Source organism: Pseudonaja textilis, chromosome 1, assembly GCF_049901715.1.
Source record: "Pseudonaja textilis isolate UNSWEBS1 chromosome 1, rPseTex1.2, whole genome shotgun sequence".
In the NCBI taxonomy this organism is placed as follows: Eukaryota; Metazoa; Chordata; class Lepidosauria; order Squamata; family Elapidae; genus Pseudonaja; species Pseudonaja textilis.
In genome coordinates this window covers 4,410,090-4,435,440 of record NC_141990.1, presented here as the reverse complement: position 1 = coordinate 4,435,440, position 25,351 = coordinate 4,410,090, and the positions used below count along the sequence as shown (strand labels likewise).

Here is a 25,351-nt window from a genome sequence, read left to right as displayed (position 1 = left end):
CTCTGTTTATGCAGCCTAGAACTGTCTTTTTATGGCAGCTGCTGCACACGGCTGGCTTGTATTTGAGTGAGTTCCTTCTCACAGTTACTACTATTGAGCCATATTCTGTACCAGTGTATTTGATCTGTCTTCCTTCCTTCCTTCCTTCCTTCCTTCCTTCCTTCCTTCCTTCCTTCCTTCCTTCCTTCCTTTCCTCCCTCCCTCCATTACTCCTTCCTTTTCTTCCTCCTTCCCTTTTTATGCTTCCTTGCCTTTTTCCTTTCTTCTTTTCTTTCTCCATTTCTTTCTTTTATTCTTCGCTCTCTCCTTCTTCCATCCCTTCCTGTACTAGTCTCTCCTTCCCTGCCTCCATCCCCTTCACTTCACTTCACTTATTTTCTTAACCTTCATTTCTTCCCTCTTCCCTCTTTTTTCTTCATTTTCCAAACCTTCCTTCCTTCTCCCCGTGTCATTTTCCATTCTCCTCTTCTCTTCATTTTCCTTCTTTCTTCCTTCCCTTCCCTTTTCTCCTTCCTTCTTCTTTCCTTCCCCTTTCTTTCTTTTATTCCTCTCCTCCCTCCCTCCTTCCTTTCTTCCTCTTTCCTTACTCCTTCCCTCTCTCTTCTTCATTCCCTTCCTTCCTTCCTCTCTCCCTCCTTCCCCTTTTTATACAAAAAGGAGGGCTCAGAATACATCACTGAGCTCCGTTCCACCCAGGTATGAAAAGGGCTAAAAAAAGCAAACAGGATTTATGCCCCAGAGTTTGGGACTTGTATTCAATTACCTGTCTGCACTAACAAAGACAATCTCGAATTTTTGACCAGCATCTTTGATTTTCCGGTAAGATTCCACCAGAACCCGAGTGAGACTTCTACAAGGTGGGCACTGCAGAAAGAAAAAGTTTAAAAAAAGAAATTAAAATTAAGGCAAACAGCCCAGGAATTATCTTGATATACTACAAAAAAGACCCCCTACTTTTCTCTTCGAGTGCCAGAAATAACTAGGATAATATACAAGCAGGCTGGCAAACTGATACACATGGAGTACTAGAATCTTAACAAAACAGGTAGTCCTCAATTTACAACAGTTCATTTAGTGACCATTCGACGTTCCAACGGCACCGATAAACATGACTTGTGACCGTTTTTCACGCTTGTGACCATTGTAGCATCTCTATAGTCAGGTGACTGAAATTTGGATGCTAATTGACTTATATTTACGACGGCCGCAGTGTCCCGGCGTCACGATCCACGGGGAAAAGTCAGATCCGCTCAGCACCTGTGTTACTAACTCCACTGCATGGATTCACTTCACAAATGTGGCCAGAAAGCTCGTATAACAGGAGGGAAATGAACACGTGTCCCACATAGCGACAGAAATTTGGGGCTCCGTTCTGGTCGTAACTTGAGGACTAACTGTAGGGATTCAGGAGTGTGGTCACATGACCCTATACCCATGATGGCGAACCTATGGCACGTGTGCCACACTTGGCACGCAGAGCCATTTGTGCCGGCACGCGCCCTTCAGGCAAACTTAACCTCACTGGGCATGCGCGCGCCTCACAGCTGATTTTTGATCAGTTTGAGGCCTTTTCCGGCCTCCCAAAGGCTTGAGGAAGGCTTCTGCAGGCTGAGAAATAGGCCCCTTTCGTCACTTCCTGTTTTTCCGAAAATATCGGAAGTGGCGAAACGGGGCTAGTTTTCGGCCTGCAAAGCCTGCAGAAGCCTTCCTCAAGCTTTGGGAGGCCAAAAAGGGCCTCAAACCAGCTGTGAGACGCAGTGCAGATAAGGGGTGGCGGGGTGGGTGGGTGGGGATTGCGTGCACATGCGTAGGGGGCGTGCGGGGCGTTGCCTTCTGGGTCCTGGTATGAGCATGGAAGCACATGCGCACAATTTTTGGCACAGGAGGCCAAAAAGGTTAGCCACCACTGCCCTATACAAACCATTGGATCTCTGATTCCAGGTCATAAAGGCCTGATGCCTGTTCAAATGGTTACTAACCAACCGGTCAGCAGTCTAGAACAGAGATCTCCAAACTTGGCGACTTTAAGACTTGTGGACTTCAACTCCCAGAATTCCCCAGCCAGCCAGGCTGGCTAGGGAATTCTGGGAGTTGAAGTCCACAAGTCTTAAAGTCGCCAAGTTTGAGGACCCCTGGTCTAGAACGCCCCATAAGCTAAACCAGAAGCCAAATTTGTGCAATTTCAAGGAATGAGGAAAGATTCAGGACAACCCAGATGCAAATAGACACATACACACACACACACACACACCTCGAGACCCCCCTGGAAAGGACTGAGGAGAAGAGGGGGGTCTCACCCAGTGAGCAGAGAAATAAACCCCGACGTGGGAGCCTTCCAAGACGCTGCTGTCAAGGGCAGGCCCGCTATTTCGGAGAAGAGGGCCGGCCACCACCTCGCTGAATGGCCGGGGACCCCACGGGAACTCCAGGCCTGGGGAGGAAAGAAAGCGGAAAGAGAATGGTCAAGAGCCACGGGACTGCTGCTTAATGGTATTTTTATTTATTGACTTAATTAAAATGTTTATGTACCACCCAACTTTCAAAGAACGAGAGCCAGTTCGGTCCAGTGGTTAAGGCCTCAAGGATAGAAACTAGGAGATGGTGAGTTCTAGTTCCACCTTAGGCATGAAAGCCAGCTGGAAGACTTTGGACCGATCACCAGGAGACAGTGAAATTCTAGTCTGCCTGAGGCATGAAGGCCAGCTGGGAGACTTTGGGCCAATCACTAGGAAATGGTGAGTTCTAGTATTGCTTTAGGTATGAAAGCCGGGTGGTTGACTTTGGGGCAAAAACCAGGAGGTGGTGAATTGTAGTCCCACTTTAAGCGTGAAAATCAGCTTAGTAACTTTGAGCTAATCACCAGGTAACAGTGAGTTCTAGTTCCACCTTAAGCATGAAACTCAGCTTGGTAACTTTGGCCCAATCACCAGGAGACAGTGAGTTCTAGTCCCACTTTATGCATGAAAATCAGCTGGGTGACCTTGGGCCAATCACCAGGAGACAGTGAATTCTAGTCCCACCTTCAGCATGAAAATCAGCTGGGTGATTTTGGGCCAATCACCAGGAGACAGTGAATTCTAGTTCTACCTTCAGCATGAAAATCAGCTTGGTAACTTTGGCCCAATCACCGGTGATTGGGAGGAGACGGTGAGTTTTAGTCCCGTCTTAGTTGTGAAAGCCAGATGGGTAACTTAGGGCCAATCACCATGAGACTGGGAGTTCTAGTCCTGCCATAGGCATGAAAACCAGCTGGGTAACTTTGGGTCAGTCTTTCTCTCTCTCAGCCCAACCCACCTCACAGGGTTGTTGTTGAGGGGAAAACCGAAGGAAGAAACATTAGAAGTATATTTGCTGCCTTGAGTTATTAATAAAAATAATAAAGACAGGAATACATAAATATGTAAAATTAACATAACATCCACCTCATTCCAACTCTGGGAATGAAGGGGAAAAGGTCAACTTCGGTTAGAATAGGAAGGTATCCTAGAGCTGGGGTGTGGAACGATGGCCCTTTTATGACTTGTGGACTTCAACTCCCAGAATTCCTGAACCAGCCGTAGGCTAGCATGGGCCATCGTTCCACATGCTGGCTGAGGAATTCTGGGAGTTGAAGTCCACAAGACATCGTTCCCCATGCTGGCTCAGAAGACAAGTTTAAAGGGGGCATTCATTCCCCACCCTCTCTCAGGAATTATGGGAATTGAAGTCCACAAGTCATAAAGGGGCCATCATTCCCCATGCTAGTTCAGGTATTGTGGGAGTTGAAGTCCACAAGTTTTAAAAGGGCCGTCCTTCCCCATCCTGTCTCAAGGATTCTGGGAGTTGAAGTCCACAACTCATAAAAAGGTCATCATTCCCCACTTTTGTACCTAGATGGATAGGAAGAATGTTGGCCTAACAAGACCATATTCTCTCTCCTCTTACCTTCTGGGTCATCTCGGATCACCAAGAGGCCATTCCGACAAACCACTTTCCCAGTGTTGGCATCTATAAATATCAGCGAGGGGATGTTGGACACCCGGAATTTGTTCCATAGTTTCAACTGGAAGGGCAGAGAAAAAGAAAGAAAAGAGAATTAAAAAAACACGATGGAACCAGAAATGCAATTAACCTCACCCCCACACCCCCAAATAGGAAAGAAATTAGCTTTATGCAGGTCGTCCTCCATTGACGACCGTTCATTTACAGACCGTTTGAAAGTTACAGCAATGCCGAAAAAAGTGACTTATGACCGGTTCTCACACATATGACCATTGCAGCAACCTTCCCCTCATAGTCACATGATCAAAATTTGGGCACTTGGCAATATTTACCCGTGTTTCCCCCGAAAATAAGACCCTGTCTTATATATATTTTTTGCCACCAAAAAAGGCATCAGGTCTTATTTTCGGGAAACATCATCCACTGACTAACCTCATTTGCGGGTGTCATCCCCGCCCTCCTTTTCGCTGTCAGAGGCCTTCAGGAACTTCTGCGGCCGGCAAGGCTTTCCTGAAGGCCTCTACAGCTGATAAAAGAGCTCTGGATCGATCTAGACCTTTGTTCTCAGCTCCAGAAGCCTTCAGGAAATCCAGGCCAGCCTTGCCGGCTGCAGAAGAAATGGGCCGGCAAAGCAGGTGTCAAGGTGTGCAAGGCCTGGCTATACCTGTCCAAAGGTAAGTAGTAGGACAGCCACTCCTCATCCCCACCCTAGCTTAATTTTTACCCATCCACTCTGGAGTGGGTGGGGTCTTAATTAGGGCTTATTTGGGGGGGGTAGGGCTTATATTGGGTGCACATGTCAAAATCAAGCTAGGACTTACTTTCAGGGTAGGTCGTATTTTGGGGGGAAACAGGGTACAACGGTTGCAGCAAGCTGAGATCACATGACCTCTATTTATGACCTTCCCAGCCAGGCCAGCTTTTGGAAAGCAAAGTCAATGAGGGGGTAGCCAGATTCGTTTAATGACCAGGAGATTCATTTAACAACTGCAAAGATTTGCCTAACAATCCCGGCAAAAAAGGCCATAAAATCAGGTGCAACTTACTGAACAACCGTCATGCTTATTAACAGAAATTCTGGTCATAAGTTGAGGGCCATCTATGTAACGTTTGATTGATTCATGTAACAACGGCAGTGATTCACTTAATTATAAGGCCAAAATGATTGTTAAAAGGAGGCGAAACTCACTTAACAACCGCCTTGCTTAGCAACAAAAATTCTAGCCATAAGTCGAGGACGATCTATATAACAGTTGATTGAGTCACATAACAATTGCGATGAGTAATTTAAAAACCACGGCAAAAAAGGTCGTAAAATTAGGTGCAACTCACTTAACAACCAAAATTCTACTTGTAAGTTGAGGACGACTTAATTAGTATAATAATTATTATAAGCCGCACAGTGCCTGGTTTTGGTTCACAATTCAGACTGTAAACAGCTTCGCACCACTCTTAACAATTAGTTCTCAGGAAGCCAGTTGGTGAATTGGCGGTTTCCTTTCCAAATCTGCGGGATTACAAAAAAAAAAATCCCACAGAGGCCCCTCTGACTGTGCACAATGGGAGTTGTGATCCAATAAACCCACAAAGCCACAAACTGCCAAAGCCTTAAATTAATGCATCTTAAAACACACACGCACAGGCATACAGCAAAATCTGAAATAAAATCTGGTTTATTCAGCCACCGGATTCTTTTGCGCTAAATGGATTAAATCAACGTACAATGAGTAGCTACAAAAACGGGAAGCGAGAAGGAGGAAAATATGTATCCCTCGTCTTATTTTTTATTAAGGAAGGGAGGAAGGTTGCTTTGAGGGCCTGCTGGGTGCGAATGCAAAATTTGCTCCTCTTAAATCATTCATTCCTTGCAGGAGGAAGTAAATAAAAAAAACTACAGTCCTCGACAAAAAAACAGATCATTTAGTGACCGTTCAAAGTTACAACAGCCCTGAAAAAAAGTCACCAATGACCATTTTTTCACACTTACGACCACTGTAGCATGTCCATAGTCACATGATCAAAATTCGGACACTTGGCCACTGGCTCGTATTTATGACGGTCGCAGTGTCCCGGGGTCACATTTGTGACCTTTTGACAAGCAAAGTCCAGAGGGAAGCCAGAGTTCACTTCACGACCATGTAACTAACTTAACAACTGCAGCAAATCACTTAACAAAAGTCATAAAACTTTTATAGATACATTTAAATATTTGATGTACACTGAGCTTTTGCACCAAGATAAGATCCTTGTGTGTTTAATCACACTTGGCCAATAAAGAATTCATTCATTCATCTATTCATTCAAAATGGGACAAAACTCACTTAACGAACTTCTCACTTAGCAAACAGAAATGTTAGGCTCAATTGTGGTTGTGCGTAGAACGAAAGAATTCCCTATATTACTTCAAATTTTGTCACCCTAAAGGGAGAAAATAACTTTTCTAGGGTTTGATATTTTACAAACTTCAAATGTTATATATGAAAGTGGGGGAAACCTTCATTTTAAACCCAGAACCCAAAACACGAAACTACATGAAAGGTTTAATTCATTCAACTCAATCTATAAAGCGAAACATACCACTCATGCATCATCACAAAATCTCCAGAACTGTAAAGCCTACAAACTTGAAATTTGGCATATATGTTCCTCTTGGCTTCTAGGTGCTCACTAAGAAAGGATTTTTCAAAATGATCATCAGAGCTATTAGTATTTTGTGTATTATCATTATTATTATTATTAACACGCTCTGATGCTAAGGAGTTCTACTCCCCCTCCCCACCTGAAAAGAAATCCGTTACAAATGCAAAACAAGAAGCAGAGGAGATTCAATTTCTGTTTCACCAGCTTTAGTACAGAACAGTTGAACTAAGTCACGCCCAGATTCCTTGCTGTCTCCTTCTTGCTCACACAGCAAATGCTGTTTCAGTTTCCAAACAGCCCTCAATTCTCTCACACTCTGACAGGACGCTGGCCAGATGAATGCCTATGGATGCTGGTAGGCAGAGGTAGAATTATTTTTCCTTATTTTCCTCCCCAAAATCTAAGCCCGACCACATAGTTTTGTAGCGAAGCTCTGGTATCCAGCTAGTTAAGAGATATTACAACAATAAAAATCCATTTAAGGCCACTGCATTTAAATCTCTCCCTCAAGTTTACCCTCACGGGGTTATGTGATTCTTATTTTGTGACCGTCTCGGGATTCTTCTAATAAGCAAACTCAGTGGAGGAAAATCAGACTGGCTTACCGACCGCAGCAAAAAGGCTATAAAGTTGGATATGACTCATTTAACAACAGCTTCACTTAAGAGACAGAAGTTCTGGTAACTAGTTAAAATAAGTTCTATCTTAAACCTCAGCCTTTCTTCCCAGGAGTTTGGAAAAGAATACCAGACTGGCAACGCTCTGCTATTTTAATTTGCCCCACATTTAATCATATATAGCAGAGATTTGGGGAAAAAAAAACAACCGCCAGTTTCAAAGGCCTGGCTGGCTGAAAAATCTTTATGTGATAAAACAGGATGATGAAAGACAGTCCCGTTTTCAGTCCTTCCATCCCTTTTTTCTTTCAGCTGAATTTTGAGCGGAGTTAACTTTTTTGCTAGTTTAGATTCTGGCCCCTCTTTTATTTTTGTTTGAAAAGTTCAACCCGCCATGTAACCAAGGTTGTGTTTTGTTTTGTTTTTAAAAAAGGCAAGATGGCGGCCCTAACTACGCTTAAAAAAAATGTCCCCCTTTTTAAACAAGGCAAACTTGGTGCTTTTCTGAGCTTGGCGGCTTTCTTGCAGACATTTTGTTACCCAACTAGGCAACTGTCATCAGTGCTGGAAGGCAATGGGGTTTGCAGAGGAGGAGGAGGAGGAGGAAGAGGAGGAGGAGGAGGAAGAAGAGGGGTCCTTGATGAGTCTGACTGGTTTGTTTTCTTGCAGACGTTTCATGACCCAACCAGATAACATAATCAGAGTTAGTAGAGTGGGGTTTGTGTAGGAGAAGAAAGGGAGGAGGAGGAGGAGGAGGAGGAGGAAAACTGTCAGCTCCTTGGTGCTCTGAGATAGGTGGGGTTTTTTGCAGACATTTCATAACACAACTAGGCAACATTCATCAATGCTACAAAGGAGGGGGATATGTGAGGAGGAGGAGGAGGAGGAGGAGGAGGAGGAGGAAAACTGTCAGCTCCTTGGTGCTCTGAGATGGTGGGTTTTGCAGGAGGAGTGAGGAGGAGGATATGTGGAAGGGGGTGAAGAGGAGGAGGAGGAGGAGGAGGAGGAGGAGGAGGAAAACTGTCAGCTCCTTGGTGCTCTGAGATAGGTGGTTTTTTGCAGACATTTCATAACCCAACAGAGCAACATAATCAGAGTTAGTAGAGTGGGGATATGTGAGAAGGGGGTGAAGAGGAGGAGGAGGAGGAGGAGGAGGAGGAGGAGGAGGAGGAGGAGGAGGAGGAGGAGGAGGAAAACTGTCAGCTCCTTGGCGCTCTGAGATAGGTGGGTTTTTGCAGACATTTCATAACCCATCTAGGCAACATTCATCAGTGCTACGAAGGAGGGGGATATGTGGAAGGGGGTGAAGAAGGAGGAGATGGGGAGGAGAAAGGGGAAGAGGAGGAGGGGGGGAAAGGGAGGGAGGTAAGACTATGGGGTCCTTGGTGCTCTCTGAGCTGTTTTCTTGCAGGCATTTTGTTACCCAACTAGGTAACATCATCAGCGCTAGAAGGGAATGGGATTTGCGGGCGGGGAGGAGGGAGGAGGAGGAGAATTGTGGGGTCCTTGGTGCTCTCGGAGTTTGATGGTTTTCTTGCAAATGTTTCATGACCCAACTAGATAACATCATCAGTGCTAGAAGGGAGGGGGGTTAGGGTTTCCTGACTAAGCAGGGGGTTGGACTAGAGGACCTCCACAGTCCTTTCCAACTGTTATTCTATTCTATTCTAGTTGCCCATCAAATCGGAAGCGCTTCGGCGGAATCATCCATTCCACCGAGGACGCTCCCTCCCTCGCTCGCCTCCAAGCCCCCGAAGGCGGGAGGAGGAATTTGAAGAGCCCGCAGGCTTTGGAGCCGGCCCAAGGAGACGCCTTTGCAAACGCTCTCTCCTCTCGCCGGAGAGTGTCCACTTCAAACCGGCCAAATCCTTCTGTTTGTTTGGCCTGCGCCGTCCCAAAGAGCCTCCGGTGGTGGGGGTGGTTTGGATTGCATCAGCTTTTGATGGGCCTGGTCCTCCTCGGGTTACAGCTGACCGATGTGGCATGAGATGAGATCCGAGGACGGCGCGGGAAGCCTAGAGGGCCATCTCAGGAAATGAAAAGACCGTTTTGCCCGCAAAGGAGAAGAGGAACGCAACACAAGCGGAGGGGACGAATGATAACAGATAATCGGAGTTGGAAGGGACCTTGTAGGTCATCTAGTCCAACCCCCCGCCCAAGCGGGAGACCCTACACCATTTCTGACAGAGAGCAGTCCAGCCTCTTCTTGAAAGCTTCCAGTGATGAAGCTCCCACAACTTCTGAGGGCAACGTCTGATCCACTACTTAATTGTTCTCACTGTCAGAAAGTTTCTCCTTATTTCCAGGTTGAATCTCTCCTTGTTCAGTTTCCATCCATTGTTCCTTGTCTGGCCTTCGGGTGCTTTGGAAAATAGCTTGAATCCTTCCTCTCTGGGGCAGCCCCTCAAATATTGGAAGACTGCTATCCTGTCTCCCCTGGTCCTTCTCTTCACTAGACTAGCCAGGCCCAGTTCCTGCAACCGTTCTTCATATGTTTTAGTCTCCAATCGCCTAATCATCCTGGTTGCTCTTCTCTGCACTTTTTCCAGAGTCTCAACATCTTTTTACATCTCTTCTTTGTGGCGAGGCCTGAGATATTGGAAGACTGCTTTCATGTCACCCCATCCTTCTTTTCCTTAAACTAGACATGTCTTCTGTCCATCCATGGTTTGCTCAGATATTTTCTCTTTCTTTCTTTCTTTCTTTCTTTCTTTCTTTCTTTCTTTCTTTCTTTCTTTCTTTCTTTCTTTCTTTCTTTCTTTCTTTCTTTCTTTCTTTCTTTCTTTCTTTCTTTCTTTCTCTCTCTCTCTCTCTCTCTCTCTCTCTTTCTTTCTTTCTTTCCTCCCTTCCTTCCTTCCTTCCTTTTGCTTTGGAATATAGCTTGACCCCTTCCTCCTCTTTGGGCAGCCAAATATTGGGCAGCCAATCTCAAATATTGGAAGATGCTATCCTGTCTCCCCTGGTCCTTCTCTTCCCTAGACTAGCCAAGCCCAGTTCCTGCAATCGGTCTTCATATGTTTTAGCCTCCAGTCCCCTGATCATCCTGGTTGCTCTTCTCTGTACTTTTTCTAGAGTCTCAACATCTTTTTTATAGTGTGGTGAGCAAAACTGGATGCAGTACTCTAGGTGTGGTCTTACTAAGGCTTTATAGAGTGGTATTAGTACCTCACTTAATCTTGATTGTATCCCTCTGTTAATGCAATTTAGAATGACTGAGAGATTAGACTCGGGGGCGGGGGGGATTATTACAGGCACTCCTCGATTTATAACCACAACAGAGGCAAAAATGAAGCGAAATCTTTGCTAAGTGAATGTTGCAATACAGTTAAGTGAAACACCGGCGATGAGTAAGATGGTTATTGAGCGAATCTGGCTTCCCCGTTGATTTTGCAAACCTGATTTTAAAAAACAACAACCACCAAGATGGGAAGACGATCCATCACACAAACTCCTTTTCAACAGCTCAGCAGGCGGGAATTCAACAGGGAGAGGGGGAAACCATTGCACGCCCTTGGCTTATTTGACTTTTGACCTTCCTGCTCTGATAGGTTTATGATCATAGCTCTCCACTGAGACAAAAAAAGGGTGGGGTTTTTTTTAGGAGAATGGACTAAAATAAACTTAATCCGGTAGTGTTAGGAATTCTCAGTCTGTGTTCAATTGCAATGGACTTTATAAAAAAGGTACCTGTTTAATTTAAGCTTTAATTCTAAGCGCCTTAACATCTGTCAAAAGCAAAACCTAGGCTGTTGATCATGCTACCGTATTAAATAAAAAAAAGCAAAAACTTTCCCAGAATTCCCCAGACAACATGCTTTAAGATGCAAGCTGACTAGGGAATTCTGGGAGCTGAAGTCTCTTAAAGCATGCTGGCTGAGGGATTCTGGGAGTTCAAGTCCACAAGTCTTAAAGTGGCCAAGGTTGGAGACCCCTGTCTTAAAGAAATACTGACCGGGGGATACTGGGAGTTGGAGTCCACCCTTCTTAAAGCTTTTTGCCTGGGGAATTCTGGGAGTTGGAGTCCACCTGTTTTAAAGCATGCCGGCTAGGGAATTCTGGGAGTGAAATTCCCCCCATTTTAAACCATGCTAACTGGGGAATTCTGGGAGATTGAAATCTACTCTTCTTAAAGTATGCTGACTGGGGAATCCTGGGAGTTGTAGTCCACCCATCTTAAAGAAGGCTGGTTGAGGAATTCTGGCAGTGGAAATCCACCCCATCTTACAACATAGCCAGCTGGGGAATTCTGGGAGCTGAATCCACCCACCTCCAAGCTGTGCTTTGATAAAAAGGAAATCCACATGGCCTCAAGAGGCTCTAATTTCCCTTGAAATAATGCTTAATTGAGGAAAACAGCCTTCCGCTGAGAGGCTGCCAACTCCCTGTTTCCTGGGCCGAGACGGGGCTCCTTCCAAGGCTTTCCACAACTCCATAAATTCAAAGAAGACACAAAAAAAAACCAGGAGGGAAATTTCGGTGCGTCTTCACAGGGCCAGAATGGAAGAAGCGAGAGCATTTCTCCAGGCAGAGCCATAAAATCTTCATTCACGCCGAGAACGACGGACAAAATGCCCGATTGCAAACGCCCCCCCCAAAACAAGAAAGCTACCCTCCACTGAGCGTGCGCCCGTTCTCGTCCATTTTTTTGCATGGCTAATCACATTTGGCCGATGCACGCTTGGCTCCTATCCCTTGATTTCTTTGGAGAGCATCCGGCAGCTCAAAACAGCCAGGAAAAAAATCCATCTTATTTGTCATAACAAATCCAAAACAAACAGAGGAGCATTAGCCAATTAAAGTGGAATGCGGCAGCCAAAAGAAAGAGAGAGAGAGAGAGAGAGAGAGAGAGAGAGATGCTCGTTGGCTTGACCGCAGAAGGGGAGAATGAATTTGGGGTGGGTGGGTTGCAAAAACGAGGCCTGGGGTTCGCCCCAAATGCCATCAGAAGAAGAGGGGGGAAAGGAGGATTAGCACCATGGTAAAACCACTGGAATCAGAGTCAGGAGATTGGACACGGGGTAGCACAATGCACTCCAGCGGTCCTGGATATAATCCTGTTCCACTTCCAGTGGCCCCACCTGAGATTTGGGTGGCAGCCTAAATCACCCCAAATTTTGGCCTGCATCCAATGCAACCCATTTCCAACCTTGGGTGGCCTGCGCAAAAATACAAAAAGGGTGTTTATCGGGAAGGTTGTTAAGGCAACCTTGCAAGAATGTAAGCAACGGTGCCGAATCTCGGCTTTTAATTAATCTGCGAAAGTTTCAGAAATACCCACAAACATTTGAACGAACGGCAGACAGGAGCCTTCCAAAAGAAAGGAAAAGCACGGAGATGTACAGAGGGTCCCCGACTTATGACCGCAATTGAGTCTCCCCCCGCCCAAAAAAATCAAGCAAGTTGTTAAGTGAGTTTTTCCCCATTTTACGGACCTCACTTCTCACAGCTGTTAAGAGAATCACTGCAGTTGTTCAGTTAGTAGCAACGGCACTTAGACTTATATACCGCTTCACAGTGCTTTTACAGCCCTCTCTAAGCAGTTTAGAGAGCCAGCCTCTTGCCCCCAACAATCTGGGTCCTCGTTTTACCGACCTCAGAAGGACGGAAGGCTTGAGCCAGTCAGGATCAAATTTCCTGGCTGTGGGCAGAGTTAGCCTGCAATACTGCATTACAACCACTGCACCACCACGGATTCCTTCCTTCCTTCCTTCCTTCCTTCCTTCCTTCCTTCCTTCCTTCCTTCCTTCCTTCCTTCCTTCCTTCCCAACAATAGGACAGACTTATATACCGCTTCACAGTGCTTTACAGCCCTCTCTTAGGTGGTTTACAAAGTCAGCCTCTTGCCCCCAACAATCCTGGCTCCTCATTTTACTGACCTGGGAAGGATGGAAGGCTGAGTTGACCTGGAGCCGGTCAGGATCGAACTTCCTGGCTGTGGGCAGAGTTAGCCTGCAATATTGCATTCTAATCCCTGAGTTTCTAGAGAGGGAGGGGGAAAGAAGGAAGGAAGGAAGGAAGGAAGGAAGGAAGGAAGGAAGGAAGGAAGGACAATAACGATAGCACTTGTATACCACTTTACAGTGCTTTACAGCCCTCTCTAAGCAGTTTACAGAGTCGGCCTCTTGCCCACAACAATCTGGGTCCTCATTTTACTGACCTCGGAAGGATGAAAGGCTGAGTTGACCTGGAGCCGGTCAGGATCGAACTTCCTGGCTGTGGGCAGAGTCAACCTGCAATACTGCATTATAACAACCGTGCCACCGCAGCTCTAGTAACACGGCTCTTAAGTGAATCTGCCTTTCCCCCATTCGCTTGTCAGAAGGTCACAAAAAGCGATCACGTGACCCCGGGACATTGCAACCGTCATAAATAAATGGGAGATGCTGCAATAGTCATAAGTGTGAAAAATGGGGGTTCCTTTTTTTTAAGTGCCGTTGTAATTTTGAACAGTCACTAAATGATCTGCTGTAAGTCGGGGACTACTTGTAACTTGAACCCTCTCCTGCAGCTTTTGCTTAATGATCTCAGCGTCCACTTAATGACGGCCACACACAAAAAAAAAACCACTGTAAAATTAGGTTGTCCTTGTGGATTCCTCAACCTTCAACTGTTCATCACATACAACGGAAATTCCAGGTTCCATTACGGTCATTAAGTCGAGGACTAGCTGTATCATCACAGAACGCCCTTTCCAAATCGTTTTGTCTGGCCTTCACACTCACACACACACACAAACACACACAGAAGCCCACACCCCAACCTGCCTCCCACTCTGCATTCCTCAAGTCGGTGGTGAACATTTTAAAAATTTAATTCGATCTTTTCCAGATCTTTCAGCAGAAGCTTCTTCAAACGCAGGCAGGGGACCGAGGGCCCAAAATCTTGAAAAAAATTAATACCCAGAAAATCTCTTTGTCCCTCAAGGCCCACTCCCTTCTTGGAGAAGACAATCTCCCCCCATTTAATTTTAGTTCGTACAAAAAGAAAGAAAGCGCCGCGGAGCTGACTTGTCAAAGACAACTCCTAATCAGAAAAGGATTCTGTGGCTAATCCCCTTATTAAGTTTTCACCAGATATTTCTGCCATATCCTTGACAAAAACTCTGCAGCGTAAAACGGAGGGGGACGCACTCGTATCCAAGGAAATTGGAGGGTTGGAGGAATCCGGTTTCAGAACTGAAAAAAAAAACAAAAAACAGAAATGGCCCAGAGCTTCAATTCTTTGGAATTCTAAGCAAGCCAAATTTTGTTTCGAATTTTTTTTAAAAAGGAACTTAAAGTGAGATGCTGGATTTTTGCATTGATTGGGATATGCAGGAATTTTGGCACTCAGTGTCAGATGCCAGAACTTTGCATTTATTGGGAGATGCTAGAATTTTGAATTTATCAGGAGATGCAAATATATTACACTTAGTGTGAGATGCTAGAATTTTGAATTTATTGAGAGATGCTAGGATTTTGATCAGGAGATACAAAAATTTTAGTGTGAGATGCCACAGATCTGCATTTAGCGTGAGATGCTTCAATTCTGCATATACTGTGAGATGATAGAATGTTATGTTTATCAGGAGGTTAAATTTATTTGGAGTTGCTGGAATTTAGCATTTATTGGGAAATACCAGAATTTAGCACTTGTGTGAGATGCTAAAATTTGGAATTATTGGGAATGGTAGAATTTTGAATTCATCAGAAGATGCTAAAATTTTAGCATGAGATGCTACAATTCTGCATTCACTGTGAGATGGTAGAATTTAGTGTTTATCAGGAGTTTAAATTTATTTGGAGATGGTGGAATTTTGCATTTTATTGGGAGATGCAAGAATTTTGCACTTAGTGTGAGGTGCTAAAATTTGGAATTATTGGGAGATGCTAGGATTTTGAATTTATCAGGAGATGCTAAAATTAGTGTGAGATGCCGGAATTTTGCATTTATTGGCAGGTGCTAGAATTTTGAATCCAACAGGAGATGCAAAAATTTTAATGTGAGATGGTAGAATTTTGAATTTATCAGGAGATGCAACAATTCTACATTTACTGTGAGATGCTAGAATTTTGTGTTTATCAGGAGCTTATATTTATTTGGAGATGCCGGAATTTTGCACATAGTATGAAATGCTAAAAATTTGCATTTATTTGGAGATGCTAGAATTTTGTTGAGGAATATGAAATCCAAACAAGAGAAGAACTAATGACGACGGATCCAGTTGTCAGTGGGTCTCTGTTTTGTAATTACTATAGTTTTAAACCAAAGCCAAAAGAACTTATAGTTTTAAACACTGTTAAGACTGAGTTTGAAATAGAACTGTGTACCAATCATAAGCATGTAATTGCTAAAACGCATAAACTTTTATTAAAATTGAAAAGAGAAGAATATTTTTATTGTTGTAAATGTTTTTATTGTCTTAAATAATTTTTAATTTTAGAACTGACTAAACTCAGGGACCTAGACTTACAGATTAAGATGGGCAGCTATAGAAATTGAACAAATGAATGAGTGAATAAAAAAATTCACTCATGTATAATAATGTATAATAAAGTGGGATAAAAACTTTGGTTATAACACACCAGTGGGACAATATGTGATTGAAAGGACTGAACTTTCCACTGTAATATATAACCTTCAAAAAGAATTTTGACAAAATGATGTAACGTTGACATACATCTCCAGATATCCTATCCGGAACGAAATTTTAAAACGGAGGTGAGCTTTCTAGTCCTCATGAGGGCATAAAGGCATTTCAAGATGGGAGAACAGCAATAGCACTTGAAAAAAGCAAAAACAGCAGCAGAAGAAGAAGGAAAAAAAAAACTCATTTCGATTTATAGTCTGGACATGTTTACTCTGAGGAGCACCTGCTGCGTTTGGTAGGTTACAACTTGTTCTGCTGTGTGTGGCAAATTCCAGCCGTTCTCCAGCTTTGATGATTGGATCAGTTTGGAAACCAACACCAGGATGTGTGCCAATTTTGGCAAATTAATCTACAAGTTGTTTGCCAAAAAATAATAATAAAAAATAGAAGCTTCTTTGCTTCAGCCTTCAGAAGACAAGCCGATTTTATCTCCGGGAGAAGAACAGCGAGGAATTTCTTGCACGCCCATGTGCAAGAACTAAACAACGAATTCAAGCAGTCCTCGATTTACCCTCACAACTGAGCTGAAGATTTCCGTTGCTAAGTTGTTAAGTGTGTCTTACCCCATTTTACAACCATTCTTGCCACCGTTTTTAAGTGAATCCCTGCCATTTTTGAAATTAAATAACGCTGTTAAGTGGAGAGGAGAGTTAGAGAAGAATCGAATCGAATGGAGAACGGAGGAGAGAGAAGAGAATAACAAAGAGCTGGAAGGGACCGTGTAGGTCATCTAGCCCAGCCCCCTGCTCAACCGGGAGACCTTATTCCAACGATGGCTACACTTTTCAGCACCAAGGGGCCCAAATTGTGCACGTGCATGCGCACCCCCGAAATGCAACACACGCGCATCCCCATGTATGCGCCCTGCCCAGCGCATGCACACGCAACCCCTGTGTGTGCACCCCGCCCCCTTGCTTACACCGTGCCCCCGTGTATACGCAGCGGAGACCTGAAGATCAGCTGGCTCGCGTGCCCAGAGAGAGGGCTCTGCGTGCCACCTTTGGCACGCTTGCCATAGCTTCGCCGTCACGGCCTTATTCCATTTCTGACTGGTGTCTGTCCAGTCCCTCCTTGAAAGCCACCAGTGATGAAGCAGCCACAACTCCGTTTCTTCATTTCTTCCTCCACCCCAAATACTGTATTTTCCTCCTCCTCTTTAAAATTACAGCCAGAGTCGCTGCCTTTGATCTCTGCTTACTCAAGAATTTCCCAGAAGAAAAAAGGAGATTAATCTCAGCGGGCGTCCCAAGAAGCTGTTCAAACACTTAAGAAATCCCTTTTTCTTCTGCAGAAGGCAACGACAAGGAAGTCGTTTCCTCGATTTATGACCGCCATCCAGCCCAACATTTACTGGGGCTAAGCGTGATATTCCGTTCGGTGACTTGGGCCCCGTTTTACAACGTTTCTTGCCACGGTTGTTAAGCGAATAGCTGCAGTTATGACGTTAGTAACGCGGCTGTTAAGTGAATCTGCCTTCCCACCATTCACTTTGCTTTTCAGAAGGTCCCAACAGCTGCAACCGTCATAAATATGAGTCGGTTGCCAAGTGACCAAAGTTTGATCAAGGGGAGGCTGCCACCGCCGTGACTACAGGCTGTCCTCGATTCATTTAGTGACCGTTCAAAGTTATGACAGCACTAAAAAAAAGGGACTTATGACTGTTTTTCACACTTACGACCGTTACAGCATTCGCCATGGTCAGGTGATCAAAATTCGGACACTTGGCAACTGACTCTTATTTATGACGATCACAGTGTCCTGGGGTCATGCAATCCCCTTTTGCGACCTTCCGACAAGCAAAGTCAACGGGGAAGCCGTATTCACTTAACCTCGCTTAACAACTGCCGTGATTCACTTAACAACCGTGGCGAGAAAGGTCATAAAATGGGGCAAAAATTCACTTCACATTTTCCTCAGCAACATAAATTCCGGGCTCCATGGTGGTCATTAAGTCGAGGATGGCCTGCATCGAAAACGGTCACAAGCCCCCTGTTTTCTGTGCTGCTGTAATTTTCAGCGGTTGCTAACCGTTTTTAAGTCGTGGACTACCTGTATACCTGTATAGTTGTGTGAAGGAAAATTCAGAACGGCTTTTTTTTTTCCCGCATCTGGAAGTTTATTTAAGTTTTCTAGCCAAACAGGAAGCGGTGCTGGACACTGGCCAATCAGGAGGCCTGGCAGACACCCAGCGGATCCCAAACCACTGGAACCGCTATGGCGAACATATGTCACGCCTGCCAGAGGTGGCACACAGAGCCCGCTCAGGGAGCACACGCACCACCCAAAACAGCCTGAAAACGGCCCGGAAAACAGCCTGAAAAACAGCCAAAACAGGCTGTTTTTCAAGGCCTTTTTCAGGCTGTTTCCAGGCCAAAAACACCCTGAAAATGGTCCAAAAACAGGCCTTTTTTGTGCCAGACACCCCGAAAAACACCCTGAAAATGGCCTGGAAAACAGCCAGCAAACAGGCTGTTTTTCAAGGTCTATTTCAGGTTATTTTCTGGCCAAAAACACCCTGAAAACGGCCCAAATAACACCCTGAAAATGGCCTGGAAAACAGCCCGAGAAATGGTCAGCAAACAGGCTGCTTTTCAAGGTCTATTTCAGGCTGTTTTCCGGCCAAAAACACCCTGAAAACAGCCCAAATAACACCCTGAAAATGTCCCCCAAAAAGACCATTCTTCATGCCAAAAACACCCCGAAAAACACCCTGAAAATGGCCTGGAAAACAGCCTGAGAAACGGCCAACCAACAGGCTGTTTTTCAAGGCCTTTTTCAGACTGTTTTGGGGCCAAAGACACCCTGAAAACAGCCCAAAAAACACCCCGAAAATTGCCAAAAAGCAGGCCATTTTCCAGACAGTTTTTCAGCAGCAAGAAAAGTCATAAAATGGGGCAAAATTCACATAGGTCTCACTTAACAACATACATTTGGGGCTCAGTTGTGGTCATAAGTTGAGGACTGCCTGTATTTAAGAGGCTTGCAGAATCCCAGGGTAACATGATCACCATTTCCAAGCCAGATTCAATTATTCAGACCATCAGATTCATTTATTCAACGTAGTGACTGGCTTAAGAACCGTGGCAAAAAACGGTCATTAAACTGGGCACGGCTCACTTAGCAACGGCCTTGTTTAGCGAGAAGAATTCTAGACCCAACCATGGTCGTAAGTACGAGGACTTGTTGGAAGCCAGCTGGGAAGGATACAAGGGGTGATCATCACACCATCCTGGGACTGCCATAAATACATACAGTTGACAACGGTCATTAACTCTGAAAAACTGCGCTCTGTCACTGTTTTCAGTGCCACGGTAACTTTGAACGGTCGCTAAATGAAACATTAAGTTGAGGGCCGGCTGTATAACCCTTGGCCAACGCTTGAATCTCAAAGCACCGGAAGGAAACTCCTGAATGTTTTGCCCTCCAAGAGCTGAATTCTCTGCTAGCACAAAATTAGTCTGGCAAGGAAGAAGCTTGGCTAAAATCCCGAATATATTGCTTTTTTCCCTCCCAATTAGCATGGAGTTTTAATGGCCCAGCGCTGTTTGCCCTTGCAGTTTCTCTTTTAAATGTGTCGCTTTTGATGCAGGGGACACTGTACATTGGTATTTTCCAACCTTGGGTGACTTTAAAGATGGGTGAACAGGGAAGGAAGGAAGGAAGGAAGGAAGGAAGGAAGGAAGGAAGGAAGGAAGGAAGGAAGGAAGGTGGGTGGAAGCAGGAAGAAAGAAGGAAGGAAGGAAGGAAGGAAGGAAGGAAGGAAGGAAGGAAGGAAGGAAGGAAGGAAAGAAGGAAGGAAGGAAGAAGGAAGGAAGGAAGGAAGGAAGGAAGGAAGGAAGGAAGGAAGGAAGGAAGGATGGGTGGAAGGAAGAAGGAAAGAAGGAAGGAAGGAAGGAAGGAAGGAAGGAAGGAAGGAAGGAAGGAAGGAAGGGTGGAAGAAGGAAGGAAGGAAGGAAGGAAGGAAGGGTGGAAGCAGGAAGGAGAGAAGGAAGGAAGGAAGGAAGGAAAAATAGGAAGGGAAGGAAGGAAGGGTGGAAGGAAAGAAGGAAGGAAGGAAGGAAGGGTGGAAGGAAAGAAGGAAGGAAGGAAGGAAGGAAGGGAAGAAGGGAAGAAAGAACGAAAGGGTGGGTGGGTGGGTGGAAGGAAGGAAGGAAAAATAGGAAGGAAGGAAGGAAGGAAGGAAGGAAGGAAGGAAGGTTGGTTTTCCTGCTTGAGCAGGGGCTTGGACTAGAAGACCTCCAAGGTCCCTTCCCATTATGTTATTCTGATAAAGGAATGAGGGATAGAAAGGGAAGGGAGAGACAGATAAAGAGGGAGGGAAGAACATGGGGAAGGAAGGAAGGAGAAATGAATGATGGATAGAAAGGGAAGGGAGAGACAGGGAGGGAGGAAAATGGAGAAGGAAGGAAGGAGGGACAAATGAATGGAAAGGGAAGGAAGAGACAGATAAAGAGGGAGGAAGGGAAGGAAGGAAAATGGAGAAGGAATGAATCAGGGAGGGAGAGAGGAATGATGGATAGAAAGGGAAAAGAGACACCGATAAAGGAGGAGGGAGGAAAATGAAGAAGGAATGAAAGAGGGAAGGAGGGAGAAAGAATGATGGATAGAAATGGAAGGGAGAGGGAGGGAAGGAGGAAGAGAAGGAAAGAGGAAGGAAAGGAGGATAGAAAGAGAGGGAGGAAAGGAAAGAGGGAAGGAAGAAGGGAAGGAGGAAAGGTAAGAAAGGAAGAAGAAGGGAAGGAAAGGAAGAAAAGAGAGGGAGGAAAGAACAGTGTACAGTAGAAGAGAGGAAGGAAAGGAGGCCAGGAAGATACAAAAGAGAGGGAGGAAAGGAAGGGAAGGGAAGGAAAGAGAAGAGAAGAGAATTCTGGGGACTGAAGTCCTCCCATTTTAAAGTCGCCAAGGTTAAAAACTGCTCACAGCCCTAAAGCAGCCAGCTCCCTCTCTCCCTGGGTTTGAGTGCAAGAAAGCTGGGAAACATAACCACACCTGGGAAACCTTGTGGTGTGTCCCCCTCCCCATCTCCTCCCTCGCTTTTCCCACCCACCCCCAGCCCCATTTGAGAGATTTCCAGGATGCCATGTGCTCCGGCAGGAAAAAATAATAATAATCGCCTTTCACTTCCTCTAATTACTTTTGCATTCTTTGGCCAGGCTTCCAAAGAATTATTAGGAGAAAACTAATGGGGGGAGTTGGTGTTGGGGGTTTTGGGGTTTTTTTTGGTGGGGGGGGACACCTACTGTTCCAAGGAAATCCACCCCACCCACCTGGAAGAGTTTGGAATGTACCTTGTGCCAGCCCTGTTCAGTGGCATTCAACACAGGGGGTCCTCGACTTACAACCGCCACGGAGCCCAAAATATCCATGGCTAAAGCCAGGCAGTTGTGCCACCTTTCTTGCCACTGTCGGGCGGGGGGATCCCTCAGATGCTGCGACTGTCGTAAATACGAATCAGTTGGCCAAGCGTCTAAATTTGGATCATGTAACCCTGGTGTGTGTGGGGGGTGGTGCTGAAACAGCCGTTAAGTGTGAAACGCGGTCCTAAGTCACTTTTTCCCCCCCAGCGCCGTTGTTAACTGTGAACCGTCGCTAAATGAAGTGGTGGTGGGGTGCTGCAACGGCCGTTAAGTGTGAAACGCGGTCCTAAGTCACTTTTTTTCCGCCAGCGCCATTGTTAACTGTGAACGGTCGCTAAATGAAGTGGTGTGCGTGTGGGGGGTGCTGCAACGGCCGTTAAGTGTGAAATGCGGTCCTAAGTCACTTTTTTTCCCCCAGCGCCGTTGTTAACTGTGAACGGTCGCTAAATGAAGTGGTGTGGGTTTTTTTTTTTTTGCTGCAACGGCCGTTAAGTGTGAAACACGGTCCTAAGTCACTTCCCCCAGTGCCGTTGTTAACTGTGAACCGTCGCTAAATGAAGTGTTGCAAGTCCGGGGATTTAGCTGTGTATTTGCCTTCCTGGTGTGGGCTGCGCTAGAAGCCGCCTCCAAGGCCGCTCCAGCTTTGAACCGTCATTAAATGAACAGTCATAAGTCACCCACTGGAGAGAGAGAGGGGGGGGGCGGAGGCACCCACCCTCCTACGGGGCTGGGGGTTTTCCGAGGCCGAAGCGATTTGAGCCCAGCTGTTTGCTTTGGCTCCAGAGGCCGTTGGCTGAGGACGCCAAGGGAGGCTGGGCCCAGGCGCTGATTCCCTGAATAGCCTCCCTAAAGGCATTGGTTCCGGATAATCCCGCTCCCCCGGATCTCCCATGCGGGGTTAAGATCCCACATGATGGGGGGGCGGGCAAAGGCAGGGGGATTTTTTTTCTTTCTTTCACACTCTGGGGACCCCAGGGAAGCCGCAGGAATGTAAGACAGAGGAGTCGACTCTGGGGACATTAGGAGGGAGGGAAGGATGGAAGGAAAGAGAGAAGGGAAGGAGGGAGGGAAGGATGGAAGGAAAGAGAGGAGGAGGGAGGGAGGGAAGGAGGATTCTGGGTGGATCAGGAGGGAGGGAAGGATGGAAGGAAAGAGAGAAGGGAAGGAGGATTCTGGGTGGATCAGGAGGGAGGGAAGGATGGAAGGAAAGAGAGAAGGGAAGGAGGGAGGGAAGGAGGATTCTGGGTGGATCAGGAGGGAGGGAAGGAGGGAGGGAGGAAAGGAGGAGGGAAGGAAGGAGAGAGAAGGGAGGGAGGGAGGGAGAGAGGGAAGGAAGAACTAAGGAAGGAGGGAAAAGGAAGAAAGGAAAAAAGGAACGAGAGAGGGAGGGAGAATAATGGAAGGAGGGAAGAGAGGAAGGGAGAAGGAAGGGAGAAAAGGGATGGAGAGAAGGGAGAAAGGGAAGGAGGGAGGATGGGAGAAAGTGAGGAAAGAAGGAGGGAGGGAAGGATGGAAGGAAAGAGAGAAGGGAGGGAGGGAAGGAGGATTCTGGGTGGATTAGGAGGAAGGAAGGAGGGAGGGATGAAAGGAGGAGGGAAGGAAGGAGAGAGAAGGGAGGGAGGGAGGGAGGGAAGAACTAAGGAAGGAGGGAAAAGGAAGAAAGGAAAAAAAGGAACGGAGAGAGGGAAGGGGAATAATGGAAGGAGGGAAGAGAGGAAGCGGGGAGGAAGGGAGAAAAGGGATGGAGAGAAGGGAGAAAGGGAAGGAGGGAGGATGGAAGAAACTGAGGAAAGGAGGGAGGGAGGGAGGGAGGGAGGGAGGAAAGGAAGAAAAGGGCAGCAGAAAGAGGGGGGAAGGAAAAGCACGAAAGAAAGCAAAAGAGGAAAAGCAAGAGAAAGAAGAATAAATAATACAAGATAGAAAAGGAAGGAAGGAAGGAAGGAAGGAAGGAAGGAAGGAAGGAAGGAAGGAAACTACTACGTCGCCATCAGGCCACCCAAACCAGATCCTCGAAGATCCTTGAGAGTCCCAGATTCAAGAAAGACTATCTATAAGAGACAAAGAACTATGTCAGCCAATTTCTAGGAGGGCAGACCCTCCACAAGCAGGAGCAGTCTACCCCCGATTTCCAATTGCCAGCCAGAGGACCGCCATTTTCTCACAAGCCGAATTCCCATTCATGTTTGCCTCAAGTGGGACGTTTGCTCCGTCCTGAGGAAATACGTGAAGAAACAAGCATCGATTTCGCAGCTCCGGAAAAAGGATCCGTCCGGGATTCATCGGACCAAGTCGGGTGACTCTGGCCCCAACTCTGAGGTGGCGGATCGGAGATCGTCCTGGACGTGATCCCTGAATCCTTCCCCGCCTCAGCAGCTTTTCCCGATCTGACAAAAAAAATCCAGGGAATTCCGGGAAAAAATAAAAAACGAATAAAATATTTCTCAAATCCTGCAAGAATACTGTGGTTTTTACAAGGTTTGCCTTCCTTCTTACGTTTTCAAGTTTTGGCAAAAGTTTCCTCTTTAGGCCATTCAGCTTCCTGTACATGCAAGAGGACTAAAAACCGGATTGGTTTTTTGTGTGTGTGTGTGTGTGTGTGTGTGTGTGTATATATATATATATATATATAACCTCAGAAAACATATATATATCTATCTATCTATCTATCTATATATATATATACACATACATACATACATACACACACACACACACACACACACACTTAAGACAAGGGTTCCCAACCTGGGTTGCCCACAACCCCCTGTGGGATTGCGAGACGATATTCCAGGGGGTGTAAAAATGTGACTTTAGAAGTTTCAAAATGATAGGGTATATGCATAATTATAAGCATATTATTTATTTTTGTAAGGGGTGCGAGAATGTAACAGAAGCATTCCAGAGACACGGGGTGTAGAAAAGGTTGGGAACCCCTGGCTTAAGGGCTCAAGTGCTCTGACCCGGCTCCCCAAACACAACCAACCCTCTGAAATTAACTCAAAAGATTCCTTTATCGGGAGCCCCGGCAAAAAGTTTTCCTCTCACCGCAGGCTAACGAGTCCGACCGACTGGAAGATGAATAGTTGTCTGCCACATCTATTCATCTCCGCCTCCTGCCTTTTATCCCCAGAGCTAGGGTGGGGCTTTGTTAAGCAGCGATGGTTCTTCTGTCCCAAGGACCGGCCCATAGATTTCCGCTGCTCTCCTTTCCTCTGCCTTTTGTGCATCCGTGCAATTCTTCCTCATCAGCCACCTCCAGACCTGGGGGCTGTTGACTCTCCATCTGAGGGCTGATCGACGGCCTAGGCTGTCCTGTCATCTTCTAGTCTCCCCCTTCCTTTTTCGGCTTCCTCCTTCTCCTCTTGTCCCTCTTTTACTTTTTTCCTTTCTCTTTCCTTCTTTCTCCTATTCCTCTGTCCTTCCCGCTTCTTCTCCCCGTCTCCTTCCTTCCTTCTCTTTCTCCTTCCTTCTCCTCCTCCCTCCTCTTTCTCCTTCTCCCTTCCTTCTCATCCTCCCTTCCTCTTTCCCTCTCCGTCCTTCCTTCACTGCCTTCTTCCTTCTTCTTCTCCTCTTTCCAGACTGGGACAAGGCCCACCATCAGATGCTACCCTAACTGGTTCCATATGTTAATTATACATTTAGGAGAAAATGTTTTCTTCAAGGATTGATTTCACGGGTAGATCTCAACCCCCTGCACCCCTACCCATTATATCTTTCCCCACGAGTTAAGGACTACAATTCCTGCCCTGTTTCTCTGAAAGTACAATCTACCCTGAAAGTAAGTCCTAGCTTGATTTTTTACACGTGAGCCCAATATAAGCTCTATCCCCCCAAATAAGCCCTAATTAAGATCCCTCCTACTACAGAGTGGATGGGTAAAAATTAAGCTAGAGTGGGTTTGCGGGGGATGGAGCTGCCCTACTACTAACCTTTGGACAATTGTAGCCAGGCCTCACACACCGCGATACCTGCCTTGCCGGCCATTTCTTCTGCATCCGGCAAGGCTGGCAAGTCTTTCCTGAAGGCCTCTGAAGCTGATAAGAAAGCTCTGGATCGATCCTGAGCTCTTTTATCGGCTGTAGAGGCCTTCAGGAAAGCCTTGCCAGCCACAGAAGAAATTCCTGAAG

The 25,351-nt window shown here is 46.0% G+C and overlaps 1 protein-coding gene across 2 annotated transcripts in view; it reads right to left on the bottom strand.

The window, feature by feature from the left end:
* Positions 1 to 25,351, bottom strand: part of NXN (nucleoredoxin) — a 78,846-nt gene that overhangs the window by 31,936 nt on the left and 21,559 nt on the right. For both annotated transcript variants that reach the window (XR_015741842.1, XM_087924978.1), the window contains exons 2-4: positions 3,925 to 4,042; positions 2,298 to 2,431; positions 764 to 864 (exon numbers count right to left, since the gene is read on the bottom strand). Coding sequence is in view for 1 of the 2 variants with exons in the window: in XM_087924978.1 (XP_087781104.1) it covers positions 764 to 864; positions 2,298 to 2,431; positions 3,925 to 4,042 (353 nt within the window). In the remaining variant the exon portion in view is untranslated. The remainder of the gene's footprint in view (positions 1 to 763; positions 865 to 2,297; positions 2,432 to 3,924; positions 4,043 to 25,351) is intronic.